Genomic DNA, 21,470 nt, shown 5'->3' with positions numbered 1-21,470 from the left:
GTCATCAAAGGCAGCCTAAGTTTCACTTATGATCCCTCCATCAATCTTATGAGGGTTCTCATGTTTCATGATATGAAAAATCTTTACCAATACACATTCTCATCTGTCTTTTTAGCTGTTTTACAGGGATGTATAAACAAATGTTGGTATTGATAGTATGTTTGCAATGTATCTTTCCTGCAGATAACATCAGAGTGAATCTTCTATATCTTGAGATGAAGATATTTCCCCCTATCATGTTCCCCAGTCTCAAGCAAAGCCATTTGATTCCAGGACTGAGGAATCTGAGAAAGGGGATTGCTTCAGAACAGCTAAGTTCTACTTGTGGGACAACTGAGAAGGATTTCCCTATGAAATCCTTGGTCTAGCAGAAGGTAGACATAGACCATATTATTTGTGTTTCAAAATGTATTTTTTTTAATGGGAAGGGAAATTGGTGTAATCAAATGAATTTTGGGTTGGAAGTTAGAATACTTGGGTTATTGTCTACGTTCAGGTACTTTAAATACCTTAGGCATAGAATAAAATAGAAATGGTGAAATAATCAGAGAATTTTACCCCACACACACACAATTTTTTTTTTTTTTTTTTTTTTTTAAGTAGAACTCATTTACTTAGAGCCCCAACATATTGAGGATTTGCCTTGGTGGAAATGGAATGCAAAGAGGACTCCTAAAATTTGGTTTTCTCTTGGTGGCTATTTCCCTTTCTCATGATTTCACAATCAGATTCTTCAGGAATCTGCAGTGAGGAAATCATTGACTATATCCTCATTCCCCATTCAGTAACATGGAGTCTATCCGCAAATCAGTTTTTGGTTCTAGGAAAAATTGCAGAGATTTCACCACTGCTAGTAAACAGTTGGCATTAGGGAAGCTCTAGGCAGTTTATTAATAATATTTCACATAGAATTTATAAAGAACTTAAATGCTACTGGGAATCCAGAGTATTTTGTAAGGCAGAAATCATACAATAAAGGGTTAAGAGATTTTAGCCCAACTTAGTTTGGGATAGAAATGCCTAGTTTTTGCAATAAAATCTCTCTGGAGGAGAGTATAGGAGAGACAGTAGAGAGATCTGAGCACTCATTCTGGATCCTGGACAACAGTATGTAATTAACCTGGAACCTAATAAGCACATAATAAGTAGATGGTGAGTAAATGGGTTAACCCAGTCAATACTTATTGCATATCTTTATATTCTAGGCACCTTTTGTGGTTCTGGGTTTGGTGTCGTGAGTTGAAGATTCATAGTTTCTGCCTTCATGGAATTGAGATTAAATCTAGTAGAAGATAACAACAACAACAAAGAAGCAGATCCATAGAGGTACAGATCTGATAAAGAGGAAACAATGAAGCAGAGGAATGGAGATAGGAAATACCAGGCAAGGAGGGATTGCTCTTTTATATAGGGTGGTTTGGGAAAGTTGGTATTTGAGTAGATTCCTCAGAGAAGCAATGGAGAACAATCAAAGACAACAGGTATAAAGGCCTTGCTGGGAAGGAGTGTTGTGAGCATGTTCAAAGAACAGGAAAGAAGTCAATGTGGACTGAGTGAGGAGTGAGTGAGAAGGGAGAGAGCAATTGAAAACATGGAAGTAGCAAGATGCCAGGTATTGCATTGTCTTGTAGGATGGAAAACTGAGCATTGGGTTTAACAATATAGTGGTCATGGGCAACGTTAATAAGAACAGTCTTAGTGAAGGTCAAGGGATGAAAATTGTATTTTGGCTTTTACTTTGAAATAGAAAGCTTTTGAGGTTGGAAGCAAAGTTTTATGCAGAAAAAAGAAAAAAAATGATCTGATTTACTCTTGACAAGGGGTTCTAATAATAATAATAAAAAAACAACAGAGAATTTAGTGTAGAAATTAAGGGGAAGAATGATAGTGTTCTAGACCACGGTAGTAGGAGTGGATTTAGAAAGGGGTGGTCATTGGATTAAAGATATATTTTGAAGGTAAATACAATACTGATGGAGAATATGTTGGGTGAGAGAGAGAGAGAGAGAGGCCACAAACATGATGGTTTTAAGACTTTTGTCCCAAGCAGCTAAAAGAATGGAGTTGTCATCATTGGAGATGAGGAAACTATGCAAAGGATAGGCTTTGAAGGACAGCTGGATAGGCAATATCAGGAGTTTGATAAACATCCATGTGCCTTTGTCAGATAAGAAGTTGACTATGTGAATCTTGAAATTCTTACAAGCCATTCAGGCAAGCACTAGAGCTTTGGGAGTTAGATGGGATTTAAAACCAGAGCAGGAGATTACTTAAGGAGTGGAGAGAAAATAACAGATTGGAGTATTGAGTTCTGGAGTACTCCAGTATTTAGAATTTAGAAAGATGAAGAATATCCTTTGAAGGAAAATAAGAAGGGCAGAGAGAACACTATCTTTAAAAACTAAGGGAAGAGACTGTTTTAAGAAGGAGGAAGTGATCCTATATGGCAAGTGCTTCTTATACTAACCTATCAAAAATCAAAGAATAATACAGAAAACTGACCATCCATAGGTGACCTTGGTAAGAGACATCAGGGGGCAAAAAAAAAAAAAAGAAAAAAAAAATTCTAACCAGCTGCTAGACACTATACAAATAACATTATCTACAGAGATGTGATGTTTATATTCTTTCGGTATGACTATAATGAATATAATAGGGTACTTTAAGAAATTGCTGTTTAATTGGGAGACATTTACATAAGCATTCATATGATTGAATGCTACCATAGAAATAGTTACAAAGTACAATAAAAAACCATTTATGTTTTTTGTTTATTATTTTGAATTTGTTGATTTTTTTAAAAAAAATTTATAGTTGTAGATGGACAGTATACTTTTATTTTATTTGCTTATTTTTTTAAGCAGTGGTAAGGATCGAACCCAGGGTTTCATTCATGTTAGGCAAGCACTCTGCCACTGAACTTGTTGATTTTTAACCTATTTAGTATATTTTGATTCATTGCAGTCATTATTTCCTCATTCTTTAAATGTCATTTCTCTAGCCAGTAGGACCCCTTTCAAGTTTTTTTCCTATGTCTTCATATACCACTAATCATTGTCGTTTCCTTGTTCTCAGGTATTAAAACAGGTTCCAGACCTATCTTGTACATTTCTTGCTCCAGAGCTGGAGCATTCTCCAAGGGGGCCTGATTCTAATGGCAAATGTTATTTAGAAATCAAACTTTGAGGAAATTGAGGTATATCTTGCTACCATGTTGGCCATTTGTCTTAGGCCTTTTTAATGGACAGAAATAGAAAATACATATTTCTCAGAGAAAACACTTTGTGAATTCATATTGATATTTTCAATTTCAATATAGAATTACAGAGTTTTTACTTCTTTTTTTTTTTACTTTAGTTGCAGATAGATACACTACCTTTATTTATTTTTAGATGGTGCTGAGGATCAAACCCAGTGCCTCACACATGCTAAGCAAGTGCTGAACCACAATTCTAGCCCTCATTTAACTTCTTTAATATCTGTACTGATGAAAATTCTTGGTTTCTAGTGACATCCACAGTAGGGAATTAAGAATCCAAGTTGTAAAGTAGAGCTAAAAGGGCCTTCTTTCTATAAGTCACTGTGAAGTTCAGGCTTGTGGGGCATCCTAGGGAGCACAGCCCTGTTTGGCATGCAAAAGGAGACAGTGCTCTGAGTGTGGGCAATAAGAACAAGAATTTTAGATGACACAAGTCCAGATCAATATGAGCTTCTTCATGTGATTTAGATGCAAATGCATTCTTATGCAAGTATAATTGTAAAATTTCATGGGTTACCTCAAAAGAAAGAGCCTTGATTTGAATTAATGGAAACTAGGAGACATTTACTACTTATCCTGTATTGGGGGTTTTACAGGATTTTCAAGAGGTATTTTTGTTTCAGAAAACCAGACTGAAAAACATGCTATAACCTGTTAGATAAAGGAGGCTGCTTCTGGGGGAAAGGAATGGAGATTTTAGTTTCCAATCCAGTGTTGAGTTTTAAAAATGCTCTCTGGAGTTGGAGATGGGGAGTCTGTGTATATGTGAGTGTTTGTATGTGTTAGGCTAGAAATAGGGTGGAATAGATGGTTAGAAAAACTTCCCTCATTGCTCAACTTACAAGTAATGTGATGTAAGTACATGATTATATGTAGACCCTGGCTATAGGTTGTATACAGTTAATAGTTGTGTGAGGTCAGTTTATTCATATTTGCACATGACCGAAGGGACTGATTTTTTCATACCCACCACTTATTAGCTCCATTTCTGCACTACATATTTATTAGCAATCTTTCAGTAGGAATGAAAGCATGCTATATTCTGATTTTGTTTTCTCCTTTTGATAATTCCCCTCACCCCAGCTTTTTCAAACCTTTCCTTTCATATTTTTTAAAATATCTTTTTGGTTGTAGATGGATACATTACTTTTATTTTATTTATTTTTATGTGGTACTGAGGATCGAACCCAGTGCCTCACACTTGCTAGGCAATCGCTCTACTACTGAGCTATAACTCTAGCCCTTTCTTTTCATATTTTTAAAGAACATTCTTTTACTGCTATTTCTTATTTTTTCTCCTAGATTTGAGAATTATACTTCTTGTATTTTCTTTACTTTTTAAACTATGAAGTATAACTTATACAGAGAAGGGCAAAATATATATAGTTAAACTATTTTAAAAGTTTAATCATATAAAATGTTATAATATAATGATATAATTATATTTTATACTAATGCAAAAATAGCTACATAAATCATTGTGTATGATTTTATTGCTTTTCCTTACTTTGGGCACAGTTTCTTAGGAAACACAATATTTGGAAAGATACACTAGAAATCCTTCTGATTTATAATTCTTTAAGTAATAGAGTTAAAATATCGCATCTGGATTATTTCCGGGAAGCACTTTTTCAGAGATGCTGCATTTTGGAGTGGACATTTAAGAAAAGAACTTTGGGCTATCCCCCTGTATTGTCCGTGTATGGTCATTTGTGTTAGAGGGAGTTTATTGTGACACAGTGGTGAGTTCTTTGGGTGGAGACCATCAGGATCTGTTTGTTAGCAGTTGCTGTTGTGAGCTGAATAGCCTGTGACTTGTCTGGGTGTGTTGAGGACATCCTCTGCTCTGGGCTGTGCATATGCTGCCAAGGAGGAACTTCTCTGCTCTTGTCCTCCTCTCTGGCTAATTTATTCATTCTGACTTTAGCTTAAATGTTACTCACCTTGGGAAACCTCTTCTAGGTGGCATAGATTCTAGGTACCACAGTGCTATTCCTGTCAGAGTTCTTACCACACTCTATGTTGTATGATTAATTTTTGCTCTGCTCATGGGAATAAATGAACATTGTGACCTAATCCCAAAAGTTAATGGCTTTCTCCTCAACTTTTTTTTTGGGGGGGGGGGTCGGGGAGGGATTGTAGTGGGAGTACTAGGCATTGAATCCAAGGGCACTTTAAAACTGAGTTATATCCCCAGGCCTTTTATTTTTTATTTTGAGACAAGGCCTTGCTAAGTTGCTGAGACTAGTATTGAACTTGAAATCCTCTTTGCCTCAGCCTCCTGAATTCCTGGGATTATAGGCATATGCCGCCATGCCTAATGTAAAAAATAATTTTTCAAGTACTAGCTGTAATATCACTAAACAAAACTCACTTTCCGCTACCCATAATTGTTTTTTTCCTCTGATTTTGCCAAAAATTTTAAACTTTCAGGAATTAATTTAGTAAAGCATTTTTAATTGACTTGGATATTGTCTTGAACATATCATGGTTTTAAAGTCTTCTTTAGGGTTTGCTTGGATAATAAATCTTTAATTAACATTACTTAATGCCTCTATATTGCTTATTTAGTAAAATAATCTGCTTATACTTTTCTCAACTCAAAAGAATCAGACACTCAGCATCATTATAATTAATAAACACCATTGTGATTAAAAAGCAGGATAAATAATCTAGCCTGGATGGAAATGTGACCACATGCCCCACTCCACCACTATTCTATTTTCAAAGTTACTTTTTTAATCTTTATTAATCAGATATACAAACACACTCCTTGTTCAGTGCAATGAAGCTCATCATGAATAAATAGCATCCTCCTGGACCACCAGCGTTGGCTGTCATGAATTCCACACCCGGAAAATGATAACTTTCTTTTTTTTTTCCCTTTGCTTTTTCATGCTTTCCTTTCCATATTTTAAAATAACATGCTTTTACTACTATTTCTTAATTCTTCAATTATAGGTTAGCTTTTTACTTTCCATGTTTTGTTTATTTTTTAAATTGTGAAATGCAAATAAAGAAAAGGGCATGAGATACATATACTCAAAATATATGCAGCACATACATATACATATATATACTTGAAATAATTATAAAAGTTCAAGTATTATATAAAATATGTTGTATGATATATTAGCATAATAATGTTTTATACTATTGTGAATATCTATATGTAAAATAATTATATGAATAAATAATGTAATAAGTAATCATTAATACTTACAAGAATACTTCTCCAAGGCCTAAAGATCTTCATGCATCTCTTCCAAGTCCCAACATTCCCTTGTCTCCCAAGAATGGCAATTATCCTTGTTTGCAGGATAATTTCCTTGCTTTCCCTTATTGATTTTTATCAACTATAATTATTCCCTTAAAATATAGGTCAATTTTGCCACATTTTGAACTTCATATCAGTGGAATCACACTGAAATACAGCAGTTCTCAGTGGGAGTGCTTCCTCTCAGGAGGTGTCTGACAATGTCTGGAAACATTTTGATTTCCACAATGTGGGAGGATGCTTTTGGAATCCAGCAGTTAGGGGCCAAAGATGTGGCTAAATATCCTACAATGTACAGGACCATCCCTACAACAAACAGTTTTCTGGCCCAAAATGTCAATAGCTCTGAGGTCTACTAGTAACCCATAGAAGAACTTGCCACTGTATGAAATACTGTAGAGCATTTCACCAAATTTGTTATTTGTTTTTCTGGCTGAAACAAACAATGTTTCTGTGAACATTTTAGTATATATGTGCTGGTCGCATCAGCAGTTTGTCTACAAATAGAATTTTCTGGTCTTAGGTGAAGCATACCTTCATCTTCCCTGGATTAGTTCCCAAATATTTTCCAAAATGGGTGTTAGAATATTTACTATGGGAAAAACAGATTTAGTTGTTTTGCCCCATTCCCATCAAGCATACTTTTCCTTCCAATTTATATGCATCATAGTTTTGGTTAAAATAATCTTATTTAGCATAGATATGTAACATATCCAAGTCATATAGCTATGAACATATCCATCTATTTATCTATATATGTGTGTGTGTGTGTGTATATATATATATATATATATATGTATATATATATTACAGCTACATATTCCCACGAATATGATCCAATGTACCAGGCAATGTCTGTTCTGTTTTCTTCTTAGAGATAGACTTCCTCTGCTTTTCTGCTCCTAGCCAGACTGACAGTCTCGTAGGCTAAAGAGAACTTTCCCCTGTCATCTTGGGAACTGATTTTGATTCTTTCCTCCACTGGCCTCCCCTGTTTCCTGGATTCCTTAACTTCCTTCCTTGTGTGCTAAAGCACACTTTGGTACAGTAATTTCACATTCTAATTTCCTCAATTTTGACCTTTGAAAAACTTTTTTATTGTGTTTAAATTTGCTGCCCCAAGCACATTTTAAGCAGCTTCTCGATTCTGGAGTGCTTCTTTTGTTCATTCAGCATCTGGTTTTGCTTCTTGTTTCTTATTGCTCTGAGAAAATTAATGATAGTTTTGTTGATTTTTTTTTTCTTTTGCTCCGGCACTTTTTCTGTTTCCTCAATCTCCCCCACTTTTTCCCCCGTTTGTTTCAGCTTCTGTCTTCCATTTTAAAGTTTCCTAAAATGTCTCTTGGCTTTTACCTACTTATTTATCTTTAAAAATATGGCATTAAGGGACAAATTGGAAATTCTATGTATGTGGGTGGAATGGGACAGGGCATAACTCATTTTGGTGAAAATTCCCCTTATCCTCAGTGTTGACATCTGTAGGATTTTTTTCCCCTTGGATTTTTTTATGTCCTTGGAACAGAATCTTCATTTTCTTGCCTGGGACATACAAGGCTACTAATCATTGATAGTATGGATCAGAGCTGGAGATCTCACTGTCTATGAGTCAGGTCTTTGCTGATTGCCTGGTTCCAGTAAGGGGCCACATTTCTACCTTCTGCTATCCTTGCTGTGACCAAGTCCAATCATATATAATCTGGTACAGATTATCTGGAAATAAAAAAAAAACACCTGTCTTTTTTTTTTTTTTAAGTATATGTTAAACTTTTAATTAAGTCCTTTTATTTTTGACCCCACGTCAGTCTGGTGTGTTCAAAGATGTCTGCTGCATCTGGTTCCTGAGTGTATTCTGGATCATGGAACATGTTAGCCTAACTCACAGGTGGACACCTAGTAGAGGAAAGCAGAAGCCAGAATAGCTGTCCCTTATCTATCTGGTTGTCCTCTTACAGAATTTGGCTAGCATTTCTGCTTGGCTGGTGTCTTCTCTTTCATCCCTGTCCTTGTGAGTTTATACCTTTTACTTTTTTCCCTCATTTTAGTGGAGTTATAGCAGGTGAATAAAAAATATGTTTAATTCACTGTCTTTATAGAAGTTAGTTCTTCTCTAGCACTAAGGTGACACACGCATTCATACCACATGTGTATCTCACAATCTGCTCCAGGTAAGGTCCCCATTGTTTGTCTAGTCACCACCTTTCAACATCACGTTTCTGTTACCATTGTACTCAGATTCTCAGCCTACACCTTTGATTTGCTTCTCCTTCCCCCTTGGCTTTAATGACACTGGTCTTCTTTGTTTCTTCTAGTCTCTTCTTTTTTTTTTTTTTTTTTTTTATTGGTTGTTCAAAACCTTACAAATCTCTTGACATCTAGTCTCTTCTGAACTCTTCTCTGTCCATTCCTTTTGCATTTGTGATCTATAATATTTTATTCACTATCTCTTCTTTCTTTTTTCCTATTCTAGCTTTTCTTTGAGCACCTCTCTTGGATTTTGGAATACTTGCATATACATAATACAAATTCTTGGGTTTAGGGCCCCAGTTCAAGCAGGAGACCTGTTTATGTTTCATTTACACCTCATACACATAACTTGAAGATCATTTTATAGTAGCATATATAGTAGTATATTTGGTGGTCTGAGTTTTGACTGCAACCTGCTACATGAGATCAAGTATGGAGTTTTCCATTTGTGGAATGATGTCAGTGCCCCAAAAGTTTTGGATTTTGGAGCATTTTGTATTTCAACTTTTCTAATGAGGGATGCTTAACCTGTAATAATTTCATTCTGCCTTGCATATAGTAAACACTAAAATAAGCTTTGGAAATGAAATGGATAATCCTCAAATATCGTTTCAGTCTTTCCCCTTTGTTTATGGTACAATAATGGTTAAAGAGTGAAATGCTCCCAAAGTAGCAACCAGAGAAAGACAGACATTAAGAGGCCATGGCAGTTACCATCCAGATAATTGACCTTGGGAACTTCAATGTCTGTCTGTACATTTGGTTCTTCACACAATGAAACATACCAACAACATAGTCTAAAGACTAGAAATGTAGCATTTTAATAACTTTCATATTTCTTTGATAATTGTATGTTTAACATAAATAATATCCATTGTAACATCTCTATTTCCTTTAAATACTTATTCAATATCTAATGAGTTAGTGCCTGCACAGTGAAAGATAAGCTATTTTTTTAAACAAATTTTATTGGTTTTGTTTACATAATAAGGAAACAGCAACTACAATAGTTGCCACTTTAAGTGACCACAGGGGGGAACAAACAAAATATATAATTATTTTACATGGTTATATTACAATTTTATAAAGTTAGCTACAGCATACCCATGTTCTGCTATAAACTGTATTCCTTTGGCCATGTGTAAGCTGTTAATATTAAAAGGTGTCTGAAATTATACCCATGTTAGCAGTGAGTAATAAGGAAGAAAACAGGTTAAAATCACTTGCAAATCTCTTAGCTATAAGATCCATGTTAACACCATTTTTGTTGTTATATTAAATAGCTCTTTGTACTAGGAAATTTGCTTTAAAGTCAGAGTAGCACTTTTCTATCTTAGTTTTCATCATGCAAAGAAATCATGATTGTTTGTAACCATCCTTTATCAGCATGTCAAAATTTTGAACAATTTTTTTGAAAAGCTACTGAATATCATTTTATTACAAATAGTGCATAAGTCTTCTTAGTTTCAGCTTTAAGACTAGGCAAGATGATACAATTGGGATTCTGACAGAGAAGGAACAGCATTGGAGTGTAAACGAGAAGGGTATTAGGATATAAAATCTCAGTAAATGGTAATAAAATGATCTAAAATTGAAACAGGAAAAAAAAGATCTATTCATAAACTGTGAAGACAATTAAATGGCCCAAAGTTGATTTAAAGTTGAAAATCTGAAATGTCTTTTATGATGACAGGCATTTGAAAAAGTGATTGAGAAGAAATTAATAAACAAGATTTGCAAAGATAATCCATGTGGCATTGAACTAATTATTTAATTACTACCTTTCTTTTTTTTTGCCACATTATTTGAGTTTCGGCTTATTGTATTGTCACATTGCATTCTGGCAGAAAACAACATTCCTAGCTTATTTCCAACATGTGTCCTGACTTCCTAAAAGAAATAAATTGGAAATTCTGTTATATTTTAAGACAGAAAGCTCTTGGGCCCAATTTGTTCCTGAAGTCGCTCTGAGAACACTGAACTGTGTTCTGCTGGAACAGAATCAGGACCTTTTGCATTGATGTGACGGGGCCATGACGAACTCCAGGCTCAGAATGGGAATCGGTCCCCATGGGTTTCCTCCCACCCCATCTCATTTCCTCTCTCTGCCATTTTCTCTTGTACATACTTTCAAACGCATCTCATCCCAAATTAATCTAAGGCACTTTGCTGCAGAGATTAAAAAATTAGATCAGAATGCACAAAGTGAAGGTTTTTTTTACGCTCCTAAAAAGAAGTTTTGCCTTCTGGTGATAGAAAAGCACCACGTCAAGAACACCTTTCTGTTGGTTATTTAAAAAAAAAAAAAAAATTAAAAAGTTAGTAATAAGCCTCACAGGTAGCTGTTAAATTGGTTAATTTGTATGATTTTAGAAAGTAGTATTCTAAGTATACTTAGTGCTAGAGATCATTTTGACCAAAGCAAGGAGGGAGGGTGCGCCTTGCTCTTTTGCTGTGTGGACACTGCGCCAGGCAATTCACATTTTGTCCGTTTTGGGGTCACTGGAATCTCCATTGTAAAGCTATGAACACAGGGGCCTGCCCCTTGTTTAATCATCTACATGTAGTGTGTGTAGTTAAGTATTTACAGATGACAAAAGTAAACAAATAAACTACCATACCGAAGGAAGAATATGCAGTAATCCTGAAAAAACTGTAGGTGGTATTTTCTTTGTAGATCATGTGATTGGGAGATTTTAAAGTCTTCTGTGATAACAGTTCAAGCCTTCTCTTTCTTTCCTGACATTTGATTTCATTTCAATGCAAAGAATGTAATGATTTTTAAAAACTTACCCTTGATCTCTCTCTCTGATACTCTCTCCTGATCTCCTAAATGTTTCTATCATGCAAAAAATAAACTAGCTAAACTCTTTTCATTTTGCATTCACTTACAGTTTGACCAAAGATGTGATGCCATTCATTGGAAAGTTGCTTATTAAAGGATTTTTTAAATTTTCAAATTGAGCAATTGAAACTTTACTTAAAAATATGTCTTACATAATAAGTGGCACATTTTTCCTTTATTCAGACCAATCTGATTTAAAAATAAACCTCTTTACCAGGAATTATGAGTGAGCTCGTTTTCAAATCTAAGGTGTGTATGAATATACTAGAAACGACTAATAAGAACTACCTGGAAGTGCTAACTGTAAAAAATTAAGTGCTTTCACAATGAGGCTTTCCTTAATTCTCACTGGTTTTCTTCTCATATTGTAAACAGCTCATAAAATGTCAGGTGTAACGATGAGTGTTAAAATAACCCTGCTTACGTTTTTACATGGTTTTGTACCAACGTACAGATTTTTGTTTTGTTTTGGCAAATGTTTCATTTTGTTTTAATGACGTCTGTCCAAAATCAAGAAAATGAGATTAAGTGAATATTCGTTCTTTCAAGACGAGCTGTATTTATTACTGGAACGGAAGTTGTCGTATCCATGATCATTGGCTTTGAACTTTAAGCACGACTGCTTTTCCTCCAAGGACTGTTTTTCTTCAAATGACTGGCACCAGCAGCACAAGCAAGACTACAAAACAAAGCAGCTTGTCATATGTGCACATGACTCTCTGTCCCTACTCTTCCTGCTCTCTAGGGTTGGACTTTCTCTGAAGAACTGGGAGTTCTGGGGCCCTTTATTTCCATGCTCTTTTAATTCCCCCTTAATGAGATATAATTATGGACTCTTATAAAAATTTTCACTAAAAAATATAAAGGAAAAAAAACCCTATATAATCAAAATTCTTCATCAAAAGAAAACTACTCGTAATTCTTGATATATACTCTTGATGACTTGATAAACACAGTATTTGATAAGTGTAGAATTTAAAACCTTTTCCCCTTACAAACAGAAATATTATCACATACACGACTGGATGCCGGCAGGTGTTTATGAGTGCGTATTTTGTTTTAATGAGATTGTACTATATGCGTACTCCCTAACCTGCTTTTTCTTACATGACAGTATTATAGACATCTTTCTAAATCAATGAATTTACTATTACTTTGTTATTTTTTCAACTGCATATCCTCAAACACCGTTTCTTTGTTTTTTAATATTTATTTTTTAGTTGTAGTTGGACATAATACCTTTATTTTATTTATTTATTTTTATGTAGTGCTGAGGATTGAACCCAGGGCCTCATGTGAGCTAGGTGAGTGCTTTTCCGCTGAGCCACAACCCCAGCCCCCTCAAACACCTTTTCAATGTTGTTACACAATAAAGCTGAGAAGTTGCAAGCGTCTCAGTTGTATTAATTTAGTTTTGTTTTCCTTGGACTTTTTAAAAATCCAAAACTTTGTTCATTCTGTTTGTTTTCTGAGAAACTATATGTATAAGAAATTGTGTCGACTGGGCATGGTGGTGCACGCCAGTAATCCCAGTGGCTCGGGAGGCTAAGGAGGTGGGATTGCAAGTTCAAAGCCAGCTTTAGCAATTTAGTGAGGCCTAAGCAATTCAGCAAGACCTTGTCTCAAAATAAAAAATGAAAAATAAATAAAAAGGGATGAGGATGTGACTCAGTGGTTACGCTGAGGAGAAAGAAAGGAAGGAATTGGGAGATTGGGAGGTTCACTCTTTTCTGTTCTGTATAATAATGGAGTTGAGAAAAGTTCTTTTTCAGATCTAAAATCTGAGTGGCCAAAGAGTTTTATAGACTGCTTTATTATTTACAAGGAAGCCAAATTTTTGGCTTTCCAAAATGAAATACCAGGGACAATGGATCATGCCCATCCAAGAGGAGGGCATTTTTTATTGTTGTTTAGGTGGATGGATGTTACAGTGCAAGCAGCTACATGAGGAACAATGAGACACCCCAAAGGAGCAGCACATCTCTGTTGTATAAAACTGAGGAAAAGAAGAGTTGGAACTTGATTCAGATGTCTTTGTTTGACTTGCTATTCTCATAGCCCATGTAAAAAAAGTAACTAACATATCATAATATGAATTATGTCTAAATAGTTCAACATCTACCAAGAATAGAAGAATGGTAGATTTACTTATGTTCAGCTTTTATTTATCATGTGACACCTGTCCCACATCAATGGGTGTAACTTTTATTAATTTTCTGAGCAATTCCATGAGAATAACTGGCTTTGGCAACAGGGAGTGTGACTGGCTAGGATTTAGAGGCAAAAAATTGACTCGAGTGACTTATAAGCCAAATTCATATTTTAAAAATCACCCTTGATGTAATGCAAGGGAAAACTAAAGAACAATTTGCTAGATGTCTCCAGATAGAAATATTGATGATTTCAAAGGGTTATACTTGATGTCATGTTACAAAGAGCTTTTTCTTTTGAAATAGTCTCTTACCTTAAAGCAGTTTTTGAATCTTTTGCTCACCAAGTACAGAGCAATTGGATTAATGCAGGAATTCAAGGAGGCCATGTTGATGCCAATATAATCCAATACCAATAAAAAGCTGCAAACAGACAAAAACCCACAACATGTCTATGAAAGATGCTGCTCTGAGTATGTGTTCACTGCAGACTTTTGTGTTTTTGTGAGGGGAAAAAAAAAATATTGCCTAGATCCAGTGGTTCTGAATTTGTCACTAATTTGCTAGTAACGATTGCTGTCCCTTCCCTCTGTCACTCGTTTGGTCTCTCATCTCCACTGCCCTTCCCCATGGTCCCCTCGCAAGCCCAACTTTCCTTTTTTAAAATGCAACTTCGTTGGGAAGTGCTGAGGATGGCCCGAAAGAAAGCATTTCCGAGTGTCAGGGAAAATCAGCTCTGATATTGTCAGTCTTGCCACTCACCCATCACTCTATGTGTGTGTTCTCAGGGTTGTCCCAGGCCCCCTTAATTCCTCCCCCTAAAACAGGAGTGTAAAATGGGGAGTCTTAATTGCTCCCTATGGACTGAAATAGTGGTATTTTGTGTGCCTATGAAAAGGATCGATGAAAACACTCCTGCGTGGCATTTATTTACAAAATGATTTCCATTCCACCTTTCGTACCTCAAAAGTTCACATCTGTTGGGATCATTCTGATCGTAAATCGTGAGCTTCAAGATCCTGCTGAGGTGAAGGGGAAGCCAACAGAGGGCAAAAACAAGGACCAGGCAAAACACTGTTTTGGCCACTTCTCGTCTCTGAAATAAAACCAGTCAGACCCTTAAACATGAGCCTTTTATATATACGGCATACACTCTTCCCAAACAGCATATTTGATATCCCTCAACTAAAATCAGCGATATTTGTAAAAATTTAGAACATCGATACTTCTTTTGAATAGTTAATATGAATCAGAACTAAAATGATGAAGGATTCATCTTTCAAAAGTAATGGTTTCTCTTCTTTTAGATCATATAGACTACTTCTAAATAGATAAAATAAAAATATTCCTTATAATAAAAAATACCTGAAGGAAGAAAATGGTAACGCGCTCCGGCATGTAATTTTAGTTTGTTCTCATCGAAATCAGTTTTCATCTCTCTAGTGGTAATGACAGCCACAAGCATCCAACCTTGGCACCTTCTTACCTGCTTTAGGTGGTCATTCAATGCGATTTGCATGCCGCTCTTCTTTCTCAACATTTCACAGGTCATCAGGGTGTAAAAAAGTGCAGTGATGGCCAGTGGTAAGCAGAAGTAGAAACTGAATAGCCACCAATCTTTAGCTGTCTTGTAAAACTATGGGGAAGTGGGAATTTTCTATGGTTAATATTCCTCTTTAAAAAAAAAATTACATACCCAAAGTTAAACCTAAAAAGTAATTCATCAAGGGGTGATTACCTTCTAAAGTAGATCCACTTTATAAATGCTATATAGAATCTTTAAGTCCACAAATAATTAAGTAATATATGAAGTGAAACTTTTCTGAACAATATTTCAGTTCTTTGGGCATAGTATAGTGTGATTATGCATAAAATTTAAACAGCTGGACCAAATTTGAAATAAATGGTGATTCAGTATTTCATATTTACATAATTATTATTCGGTGAAATATTATATCTGAATGTGGAACTATATCCTAGTATTTAGGTGAAGTTTTCACTTTTTAGTGTGTTTAATGGGAAAAAACAGACATGAAAAGGTCTATGTTAACCATTTGGGTAATAAAATGTATAAATCAAAGCTCTCAAAAACTCAAAGTGCTTATGAAATGTTGTTTTCTCTTGTTCTTTTTCTGCTCTGTTATCTTTTTTAAAAAATACTAATATTCCACATATACCTGTGTTGGAGAATATCTTATGTAACTGATACAGCACTTTCCCCTCTTTTTACTAATAAACAAGCAATAATCTTTTTCTCGATTTCACATTAATATCCTTTTAAAATTATTTTATTTACTATGATATACACAGTAAGATAAATTTTATATAGTATTATTGTATGTAAAATAGAAAATAATCTTTGGCTATGGTTAGATGAGCCCCTTTGCATATACTCTTAATCCATTCTGTTGAACAGGGTCTTTATACTTAGGATCTGTCTTTTAGAGACTGGTGTCATCAATCTTTTCCTATTTCCCAATCAAACATTCTTTAAACTGGGTGTGGTGGTACATCCCTATAATCCCAGTACTCAGGAGGCTGAGGCAGAAGGATCACAATCTCCAGGCCAAGCCTGGGCAACTTAGTGAGACCTTGTCTTAAAATAAAAAATAGAAATGGCAAAAGGGCTCTGAATCTGTAGCTCCATCGTTAGAAGGCTTAGGCCCTGGGTTCAATCCCCAGGACTGAAAACTAAAACTACAAAGCATTCTTCAAAAATGGCCAAGATGAAAAATTCTTTGCAAAGGTAGCTTCCCTTTAGCATCAAAGACAGAGAGCAGGTTTGCTGTTCATAACACACCCATATTAGGCATCTTCTTTTGGAACATTTGCAGAATCATCCATTCCTCCAGCGCTTATGCAGATATGTAAAGTGGTCAGCCCTTATATAGTTTTAAGTAGAAACACCATAAACTCATATCAATTCTCATGTGAACTTGGTTTATTTGTATCTCTGAGATTTAGAGTGTCCTGAGAAAAGCACTGATCTCAATTCTTGCACTTGGGTCATTAGTCAATGTTAACCCACAGTACTGGGATCTATACTCTTAATTGATACCAAGAATAGTAATAAATCAATAGCTGCTCAAGGAAGGGGAACTGGGGAAAATATCCATACATTTTATAAGGCCGGAGCAGAAATATCCATACATTTTATAAGGCTGGAGTAAAATCTACCTGCATGAAGGTTGTTTTCTGGATGGGATGAAGCAAGCAGATTCGCAGACGACTCCCTTTGTAGTCCATTGTAATCAGATCAAAACCTATGGCTTCAGGGATAGCCAGAACCACAGAGATCACCCAAATTAAAACAATTTCTACTGCTGTCCATTTTGGAACTCCTATTCCTTTAATTCGGCTCCAAGAAGCAACAGCTCGATATCTGAAGATGAAAATGGAATTGTTTTTCAAGCTGGTTGGTTTTATTGAATTACATAGTTTATTGTCTAAGTAACTTAGCCAACAGTATTATAGTGTTTAGGATAAACTTGACTTAAAAATAAATTCCTACCTGTCAATACTTAGAGCACAGAGACTCAGCACAGTGATTCCCACGGAGGCTTTCTGTATGAAAGGCACCAGCTTACACATCTCAGCTCCAAATGGCCAGTCCTCTGCCAGCAGCTGCATTGGGGAAACATGGAGCTCTGTTAGGGAGGCTTTCACAGGATGCCCTCTGAACTACATTACTTAGTGCAGAGTAATTAACATGCAAGAGGGAGATAAGACATCTCAGCGCTCATTCTTTTTCTCACCGACTATGCCTTTGAAAAGCACTCGTGTGTTTGATATATGGAAGGGGAGAATGTGTGGGGAATAGTAAAATGCAGCCAGCTTATGAGAATTCATCATGAATACACAGTAGCTTGGTCCGAATCCCCTCTGCAAGGCCAACTGGGGGTCCTTACTTCAGTTTCCCTTAGAAAATTGAAACAGCATATTGTCATAGAGTCTCAAAGCTCAGGTTATGGCCAATTAAAATACAGGTTAATTAAGAATAATGATAGACTTTCTTACGCTGAGGAGGCTAGACTACCCCCATGGAAACGTACTTTGGAGAATAGTGTGTTCATTCATGCACTTGTTCATTACCAGTGACTGCTCACAGAGTATTCACACTGTTCCTTGACACTTCAGGCACAATCCTACCTACTTCAGGGTGTTTGCTCTAAATTTTTCCTTATCCTGGAAGGCTTTTTCCCCATAGACCCACTTGGCTAAATCACATGCCACCCTTGCCCTGCTTTTAGGACCTGCTCTTTTCAATGTGACTGACCCTCACTACACTATTATAGTAACCAGCTGGGCCTCCCCACGTCCCTTACCTACTCCACTTTTTTTTTTTTTTTTTTTTAGAGAGAGAGAGAGAGAGAGAGAGAGAGAGCGAGAGAGAGAAGAGAAGAGAAAGAATTTTAATATTTATTTTTTAGTTCTTGGTGGACACAATATCTTTGTTTGTATGTGGTGCTGAGGATCGAACCCGGGCCGCACACATGCCAGGTGAGCGTGCTACCGCTTGAGCCACATCCCTGGCCCTCCACTTTTTTTTTTTCATCCGTAGAACTTCCCAACTATTACTACATATAACATTTGCCTATATGTTTCTATAGTTTTTTCTGTTTGATTCCCTAGAGTCTAAGTCAGAATATCAGTTCCATAATTGCCTAGAATAGTGCCCTATACACAGCAGCCACTCAGTAAATATCCTTGCCTCTAAAATATGTAGGCACAGCAAAAAACTAACTGTAGACTATGTAACTTCTATTATTAAATGTGGTTATTTTCTTTCTTAGGATACGGGTGTGTCCCCTGCTAACAATTGGTAAACATCTGGATGGAATATTCACGAGGTTTTGAAAATAAAGGAAAATATTTCAAATCTATGAGGTTTTTTTTTTTTAAAAAAAAGGTTTTCCAAAATAACCTTCTGAAAGTGAAAACTGTTTTGAAACACAATTGGTTGTTTCTGTCTTTTCAACAGTTACGAAAACTCAACTGAGTTTGTCAAGCTAGGTTGATTACTCTTTAACTAGAATGGCCAAAGGCTAATATGCATGTCTAATTATGAAGGTGGCTTGGAGGTGGAATACAGGATCAGTTTCATTTCTAAATGAGACAGGAAAGATTACATAAATACATGGGACAGATGTTGGAGGACTTACCACATATGTGCTTACTGTAGGCCCTGACAACCTGCAGGGCCAGGCACGTTAACACAAGGCAATAAAGAGAGCCAGGTGTAAGCATACCATCAGTGTCAGGAAGGCAACAGGGAGTGGTGGAGTCTGGGGTAATCCAGGTCAGAGAGGAGCAACTCTAATAGACAAGCTCTAATAGGTCCCTCTTTGCTAAGGGACCCCCCCCCCATACAAAAATCTCTTGATTTTTCAAAAGAAGCCAGAAGTTGTTTTAATTTTTATATGAAATTTCACAACTAATAAAATCTGTCAACTAATTCCTAACTAATTTCAACTAATTGGGAACACTGTCACACACTGTTGTATTAACAAAATAGAACCGTGGGCCAGACTATTTTCTATCTTATGACTTTTAGATTAAGCAATTGACTCATAACTCTGCTTAATTCACTCAACTAATATTCATTGAGTATTCACTATGAGCCAAAGAGCATTTGGAATACAGGATATGTATCAGTGATTAAGGCACACCCTCAGCAAACCCCCTGGGGAGGGTGGCAGACAAAAAACAAATACTTGATATGATATCACACAGAAGCTGTCATATCAAGAGAGTGGTGGTGGGATTTGAGGTGCTTTCTTGATAGGCTCCCCAGTAAGGTCTCTTGGAGGAGATAACATCTGAGTAGGGACTTGACCAAAATAAGAGAGTAAGACATGCAAAGGGTGTGCTAGGCAGCGGACAGAGCAAGTACAAAGGCCCTTGGGGTGAAACAAGACTGGTAGAAGCAAGAAGGTTCTCAAGGCTGAAACAGAGTGACCCAGGCCAAGTACTTAAGAAATGAAGTTGGAGAGAGAAAAGGAGTTGTAATTTTTTTTTTTAACTGAGGATTAAGAAAAGGAGTGCTTTACCACTAAGCTACAACCCCAGTCCTTTTTCATTTTGAGACAGGGTCTCTCTAATTTACTGAAGCTGGCCTCAATCTTTTCAATCCTCCTGCCTTAGCCTCCTGAGTTTCTGGAGACCTGTACCACTGCCTCCAGCCCTGAGTGCTTTTTTGAGGAAATTCATGATAATGTTCGGAATAAGGAAATAGCATTACATTATTTCCACTTTTTAAATGGTCACTGTGACTGCTTAGTATAGAAAAAAAAATGTAGGGTCAAAAAAGAAGCATTGGTGGCAGGCTGGACCACGTGGTGCCTTTATAACTGAGCCCCCAAAATGAAATTAATAGAATGTTTTTTTTCTTAAGAGGCTTGGTCCATTCTCCCTCCCTAGTTAATGAATCCCCAAATCATATTCATGTGCCCAATGTGCAGCAAACACCAAACATCAAACACCAGTTTTTGAGGCACTGGGCAGAGCATATTCTTCCTTTCTTCAGCTGATCAGACCTTGAACACATACTCTCTGTTCCCATTCTTATCAATTATCAATTATCATTGACAAGCTTGGTATCTTTACTGCAGAAGAATGAGCTAACAGGGTCACAGAGTGATTTTATAAACTTGATTTGCCAAACTATAGATTGCTCATCGGTTCACCAGATGTCCACTAGAGTCAAGAAAACTACACATCCTGGTTTTATTGAAACTTGTAAAAGTACCAGTTTCTGCCTTTTGTGCTCTTTTCCCTTGTATAACTCACAATTATACTTGCTGGAGGAAGGTAGATCTGACTTTCCCTTAACCTTTTTGATTGATACCTTCTCAATTAAACTTTCTCTACTCCAAACTCTGGTGTTTGATGTTTGGTGCTTGCTATACATTGTGCACATGAATATGATTTGAGGGTTCACTGGCAAGTTTTGTTGAGCCAGCCAGGAGTGTTGTACCCATGGTGAACTGACCCTGATACTATGGACATCTGGAGAGCCCCTCAAGTGCTAAGGTACTGTTTGTCCAGGGGATTTCTCCAGACTGTCTTTGGTAACAACTAGTCACTTTTGGTGCACAACCACTTGAAGCAGAGAAACTCATGAGTTTCATAACTTTTGTCCCTTTTTCTTTTCTTTGAGAAAATTTTTTTTTGTGGTGCTGGGGATGGAATATGAGGCCTTATGCATGCTACACCCCCAGCCCTTGGTTTCAATTTGAAACAGTTGAGTGAGTTGCCTTGGGACGTGTGGCTACAAAATTCTTTCTTTCCATATTTATTCAATTTCTTGGATTTCATGTATAAGGATCCCCTGGGAAAATTTAATAGAGAAACCTTTGCTTAATAGGCTTTAGGCTTAGGAGAAAAATGGCCCATAAATAGGACCCTAAGTTATTATACCATCTGACAATTAGAAGTATTTTGTAAGAGAGAAGGCAAATGGGAAGGCTTCCTGTTACTTTATCAAAGTGCTCGGTGCAGATGTAAAATCATCATTCAGCAGGCAAAAAAATTTAAGCTTGTCGTCGCTGATACAGAATGGGAGAAAGATAGAGAAAAATCTTTAAATGTTTTAAGTCCACAAATAGCTCTGCAACCACAGGCTCCTCAACTGGTGGTTGCAGACACTCCATCCCCTAATGGGAGCATATAGCAGCAGAGAAATTATTCAGAAGG

General features: G+C 36.3%; 1 protein-coding gene across 1 annotated transcript in view; it reads right to left on the bottom strand.

Annotated features, from left to right (window-relative positions):
- Positions 1-10,553: 10,553 nt before the first annotated feature.
- Ednrb (endothelin receptor type B) overlaps positions 10,554-21,470 on the bottom strand; it is a 30,560-nt gene continuing 19,643 nt past the window's right edge. The window contains exons 3-8 of the mRNA XM_076872346.1: positions 17,287-17,399; positions 16,953-17,157; positions 15,262-15,411; positions 14,738-14,871; positions 14,090-14,198; positions 10,554-12,304 (exon numbers count right to left, since the gene is read on the bottom strand). Of these exons, the coding sequence (XP_076728461.1) occupies positions 12,170-12,304; positions 14,090-14,198; positions 14,738-14,871; positions 15,262-15,411; positions 16,953-17,157; positions 17,287-17,399 (846 nt within the window). The 3' untranslated portion in view covers positions 10,554-12,169. The remainder of the gene's footprint in view (positions 12,305-14,089; positions 14,199-14,737; positions 14,872-15,261; positions 15,412-16,952; positions 17,158-17,286; positions 17,400-21,470) is intronic.

Source organism: Callospermophilus lateralis, chromosome 12 (assembly GCF_048772815.1).
Source record: "Callospermophilus lateralis isolate mCalLat2 chromosome 12, mCalLat2.hap1, whole genome shotgun sequence".
In the NCBI taxonomy this organism is placed as follows: Eukaryota; Metazoa; Chordata; class Mammalia; order Rodentia; family Sciuridae; genus Callospermophilus; species Callospermophilus lateralis.
This window is presented reverse-complemented; position numbering and strand designations above follow the sequence as displayed.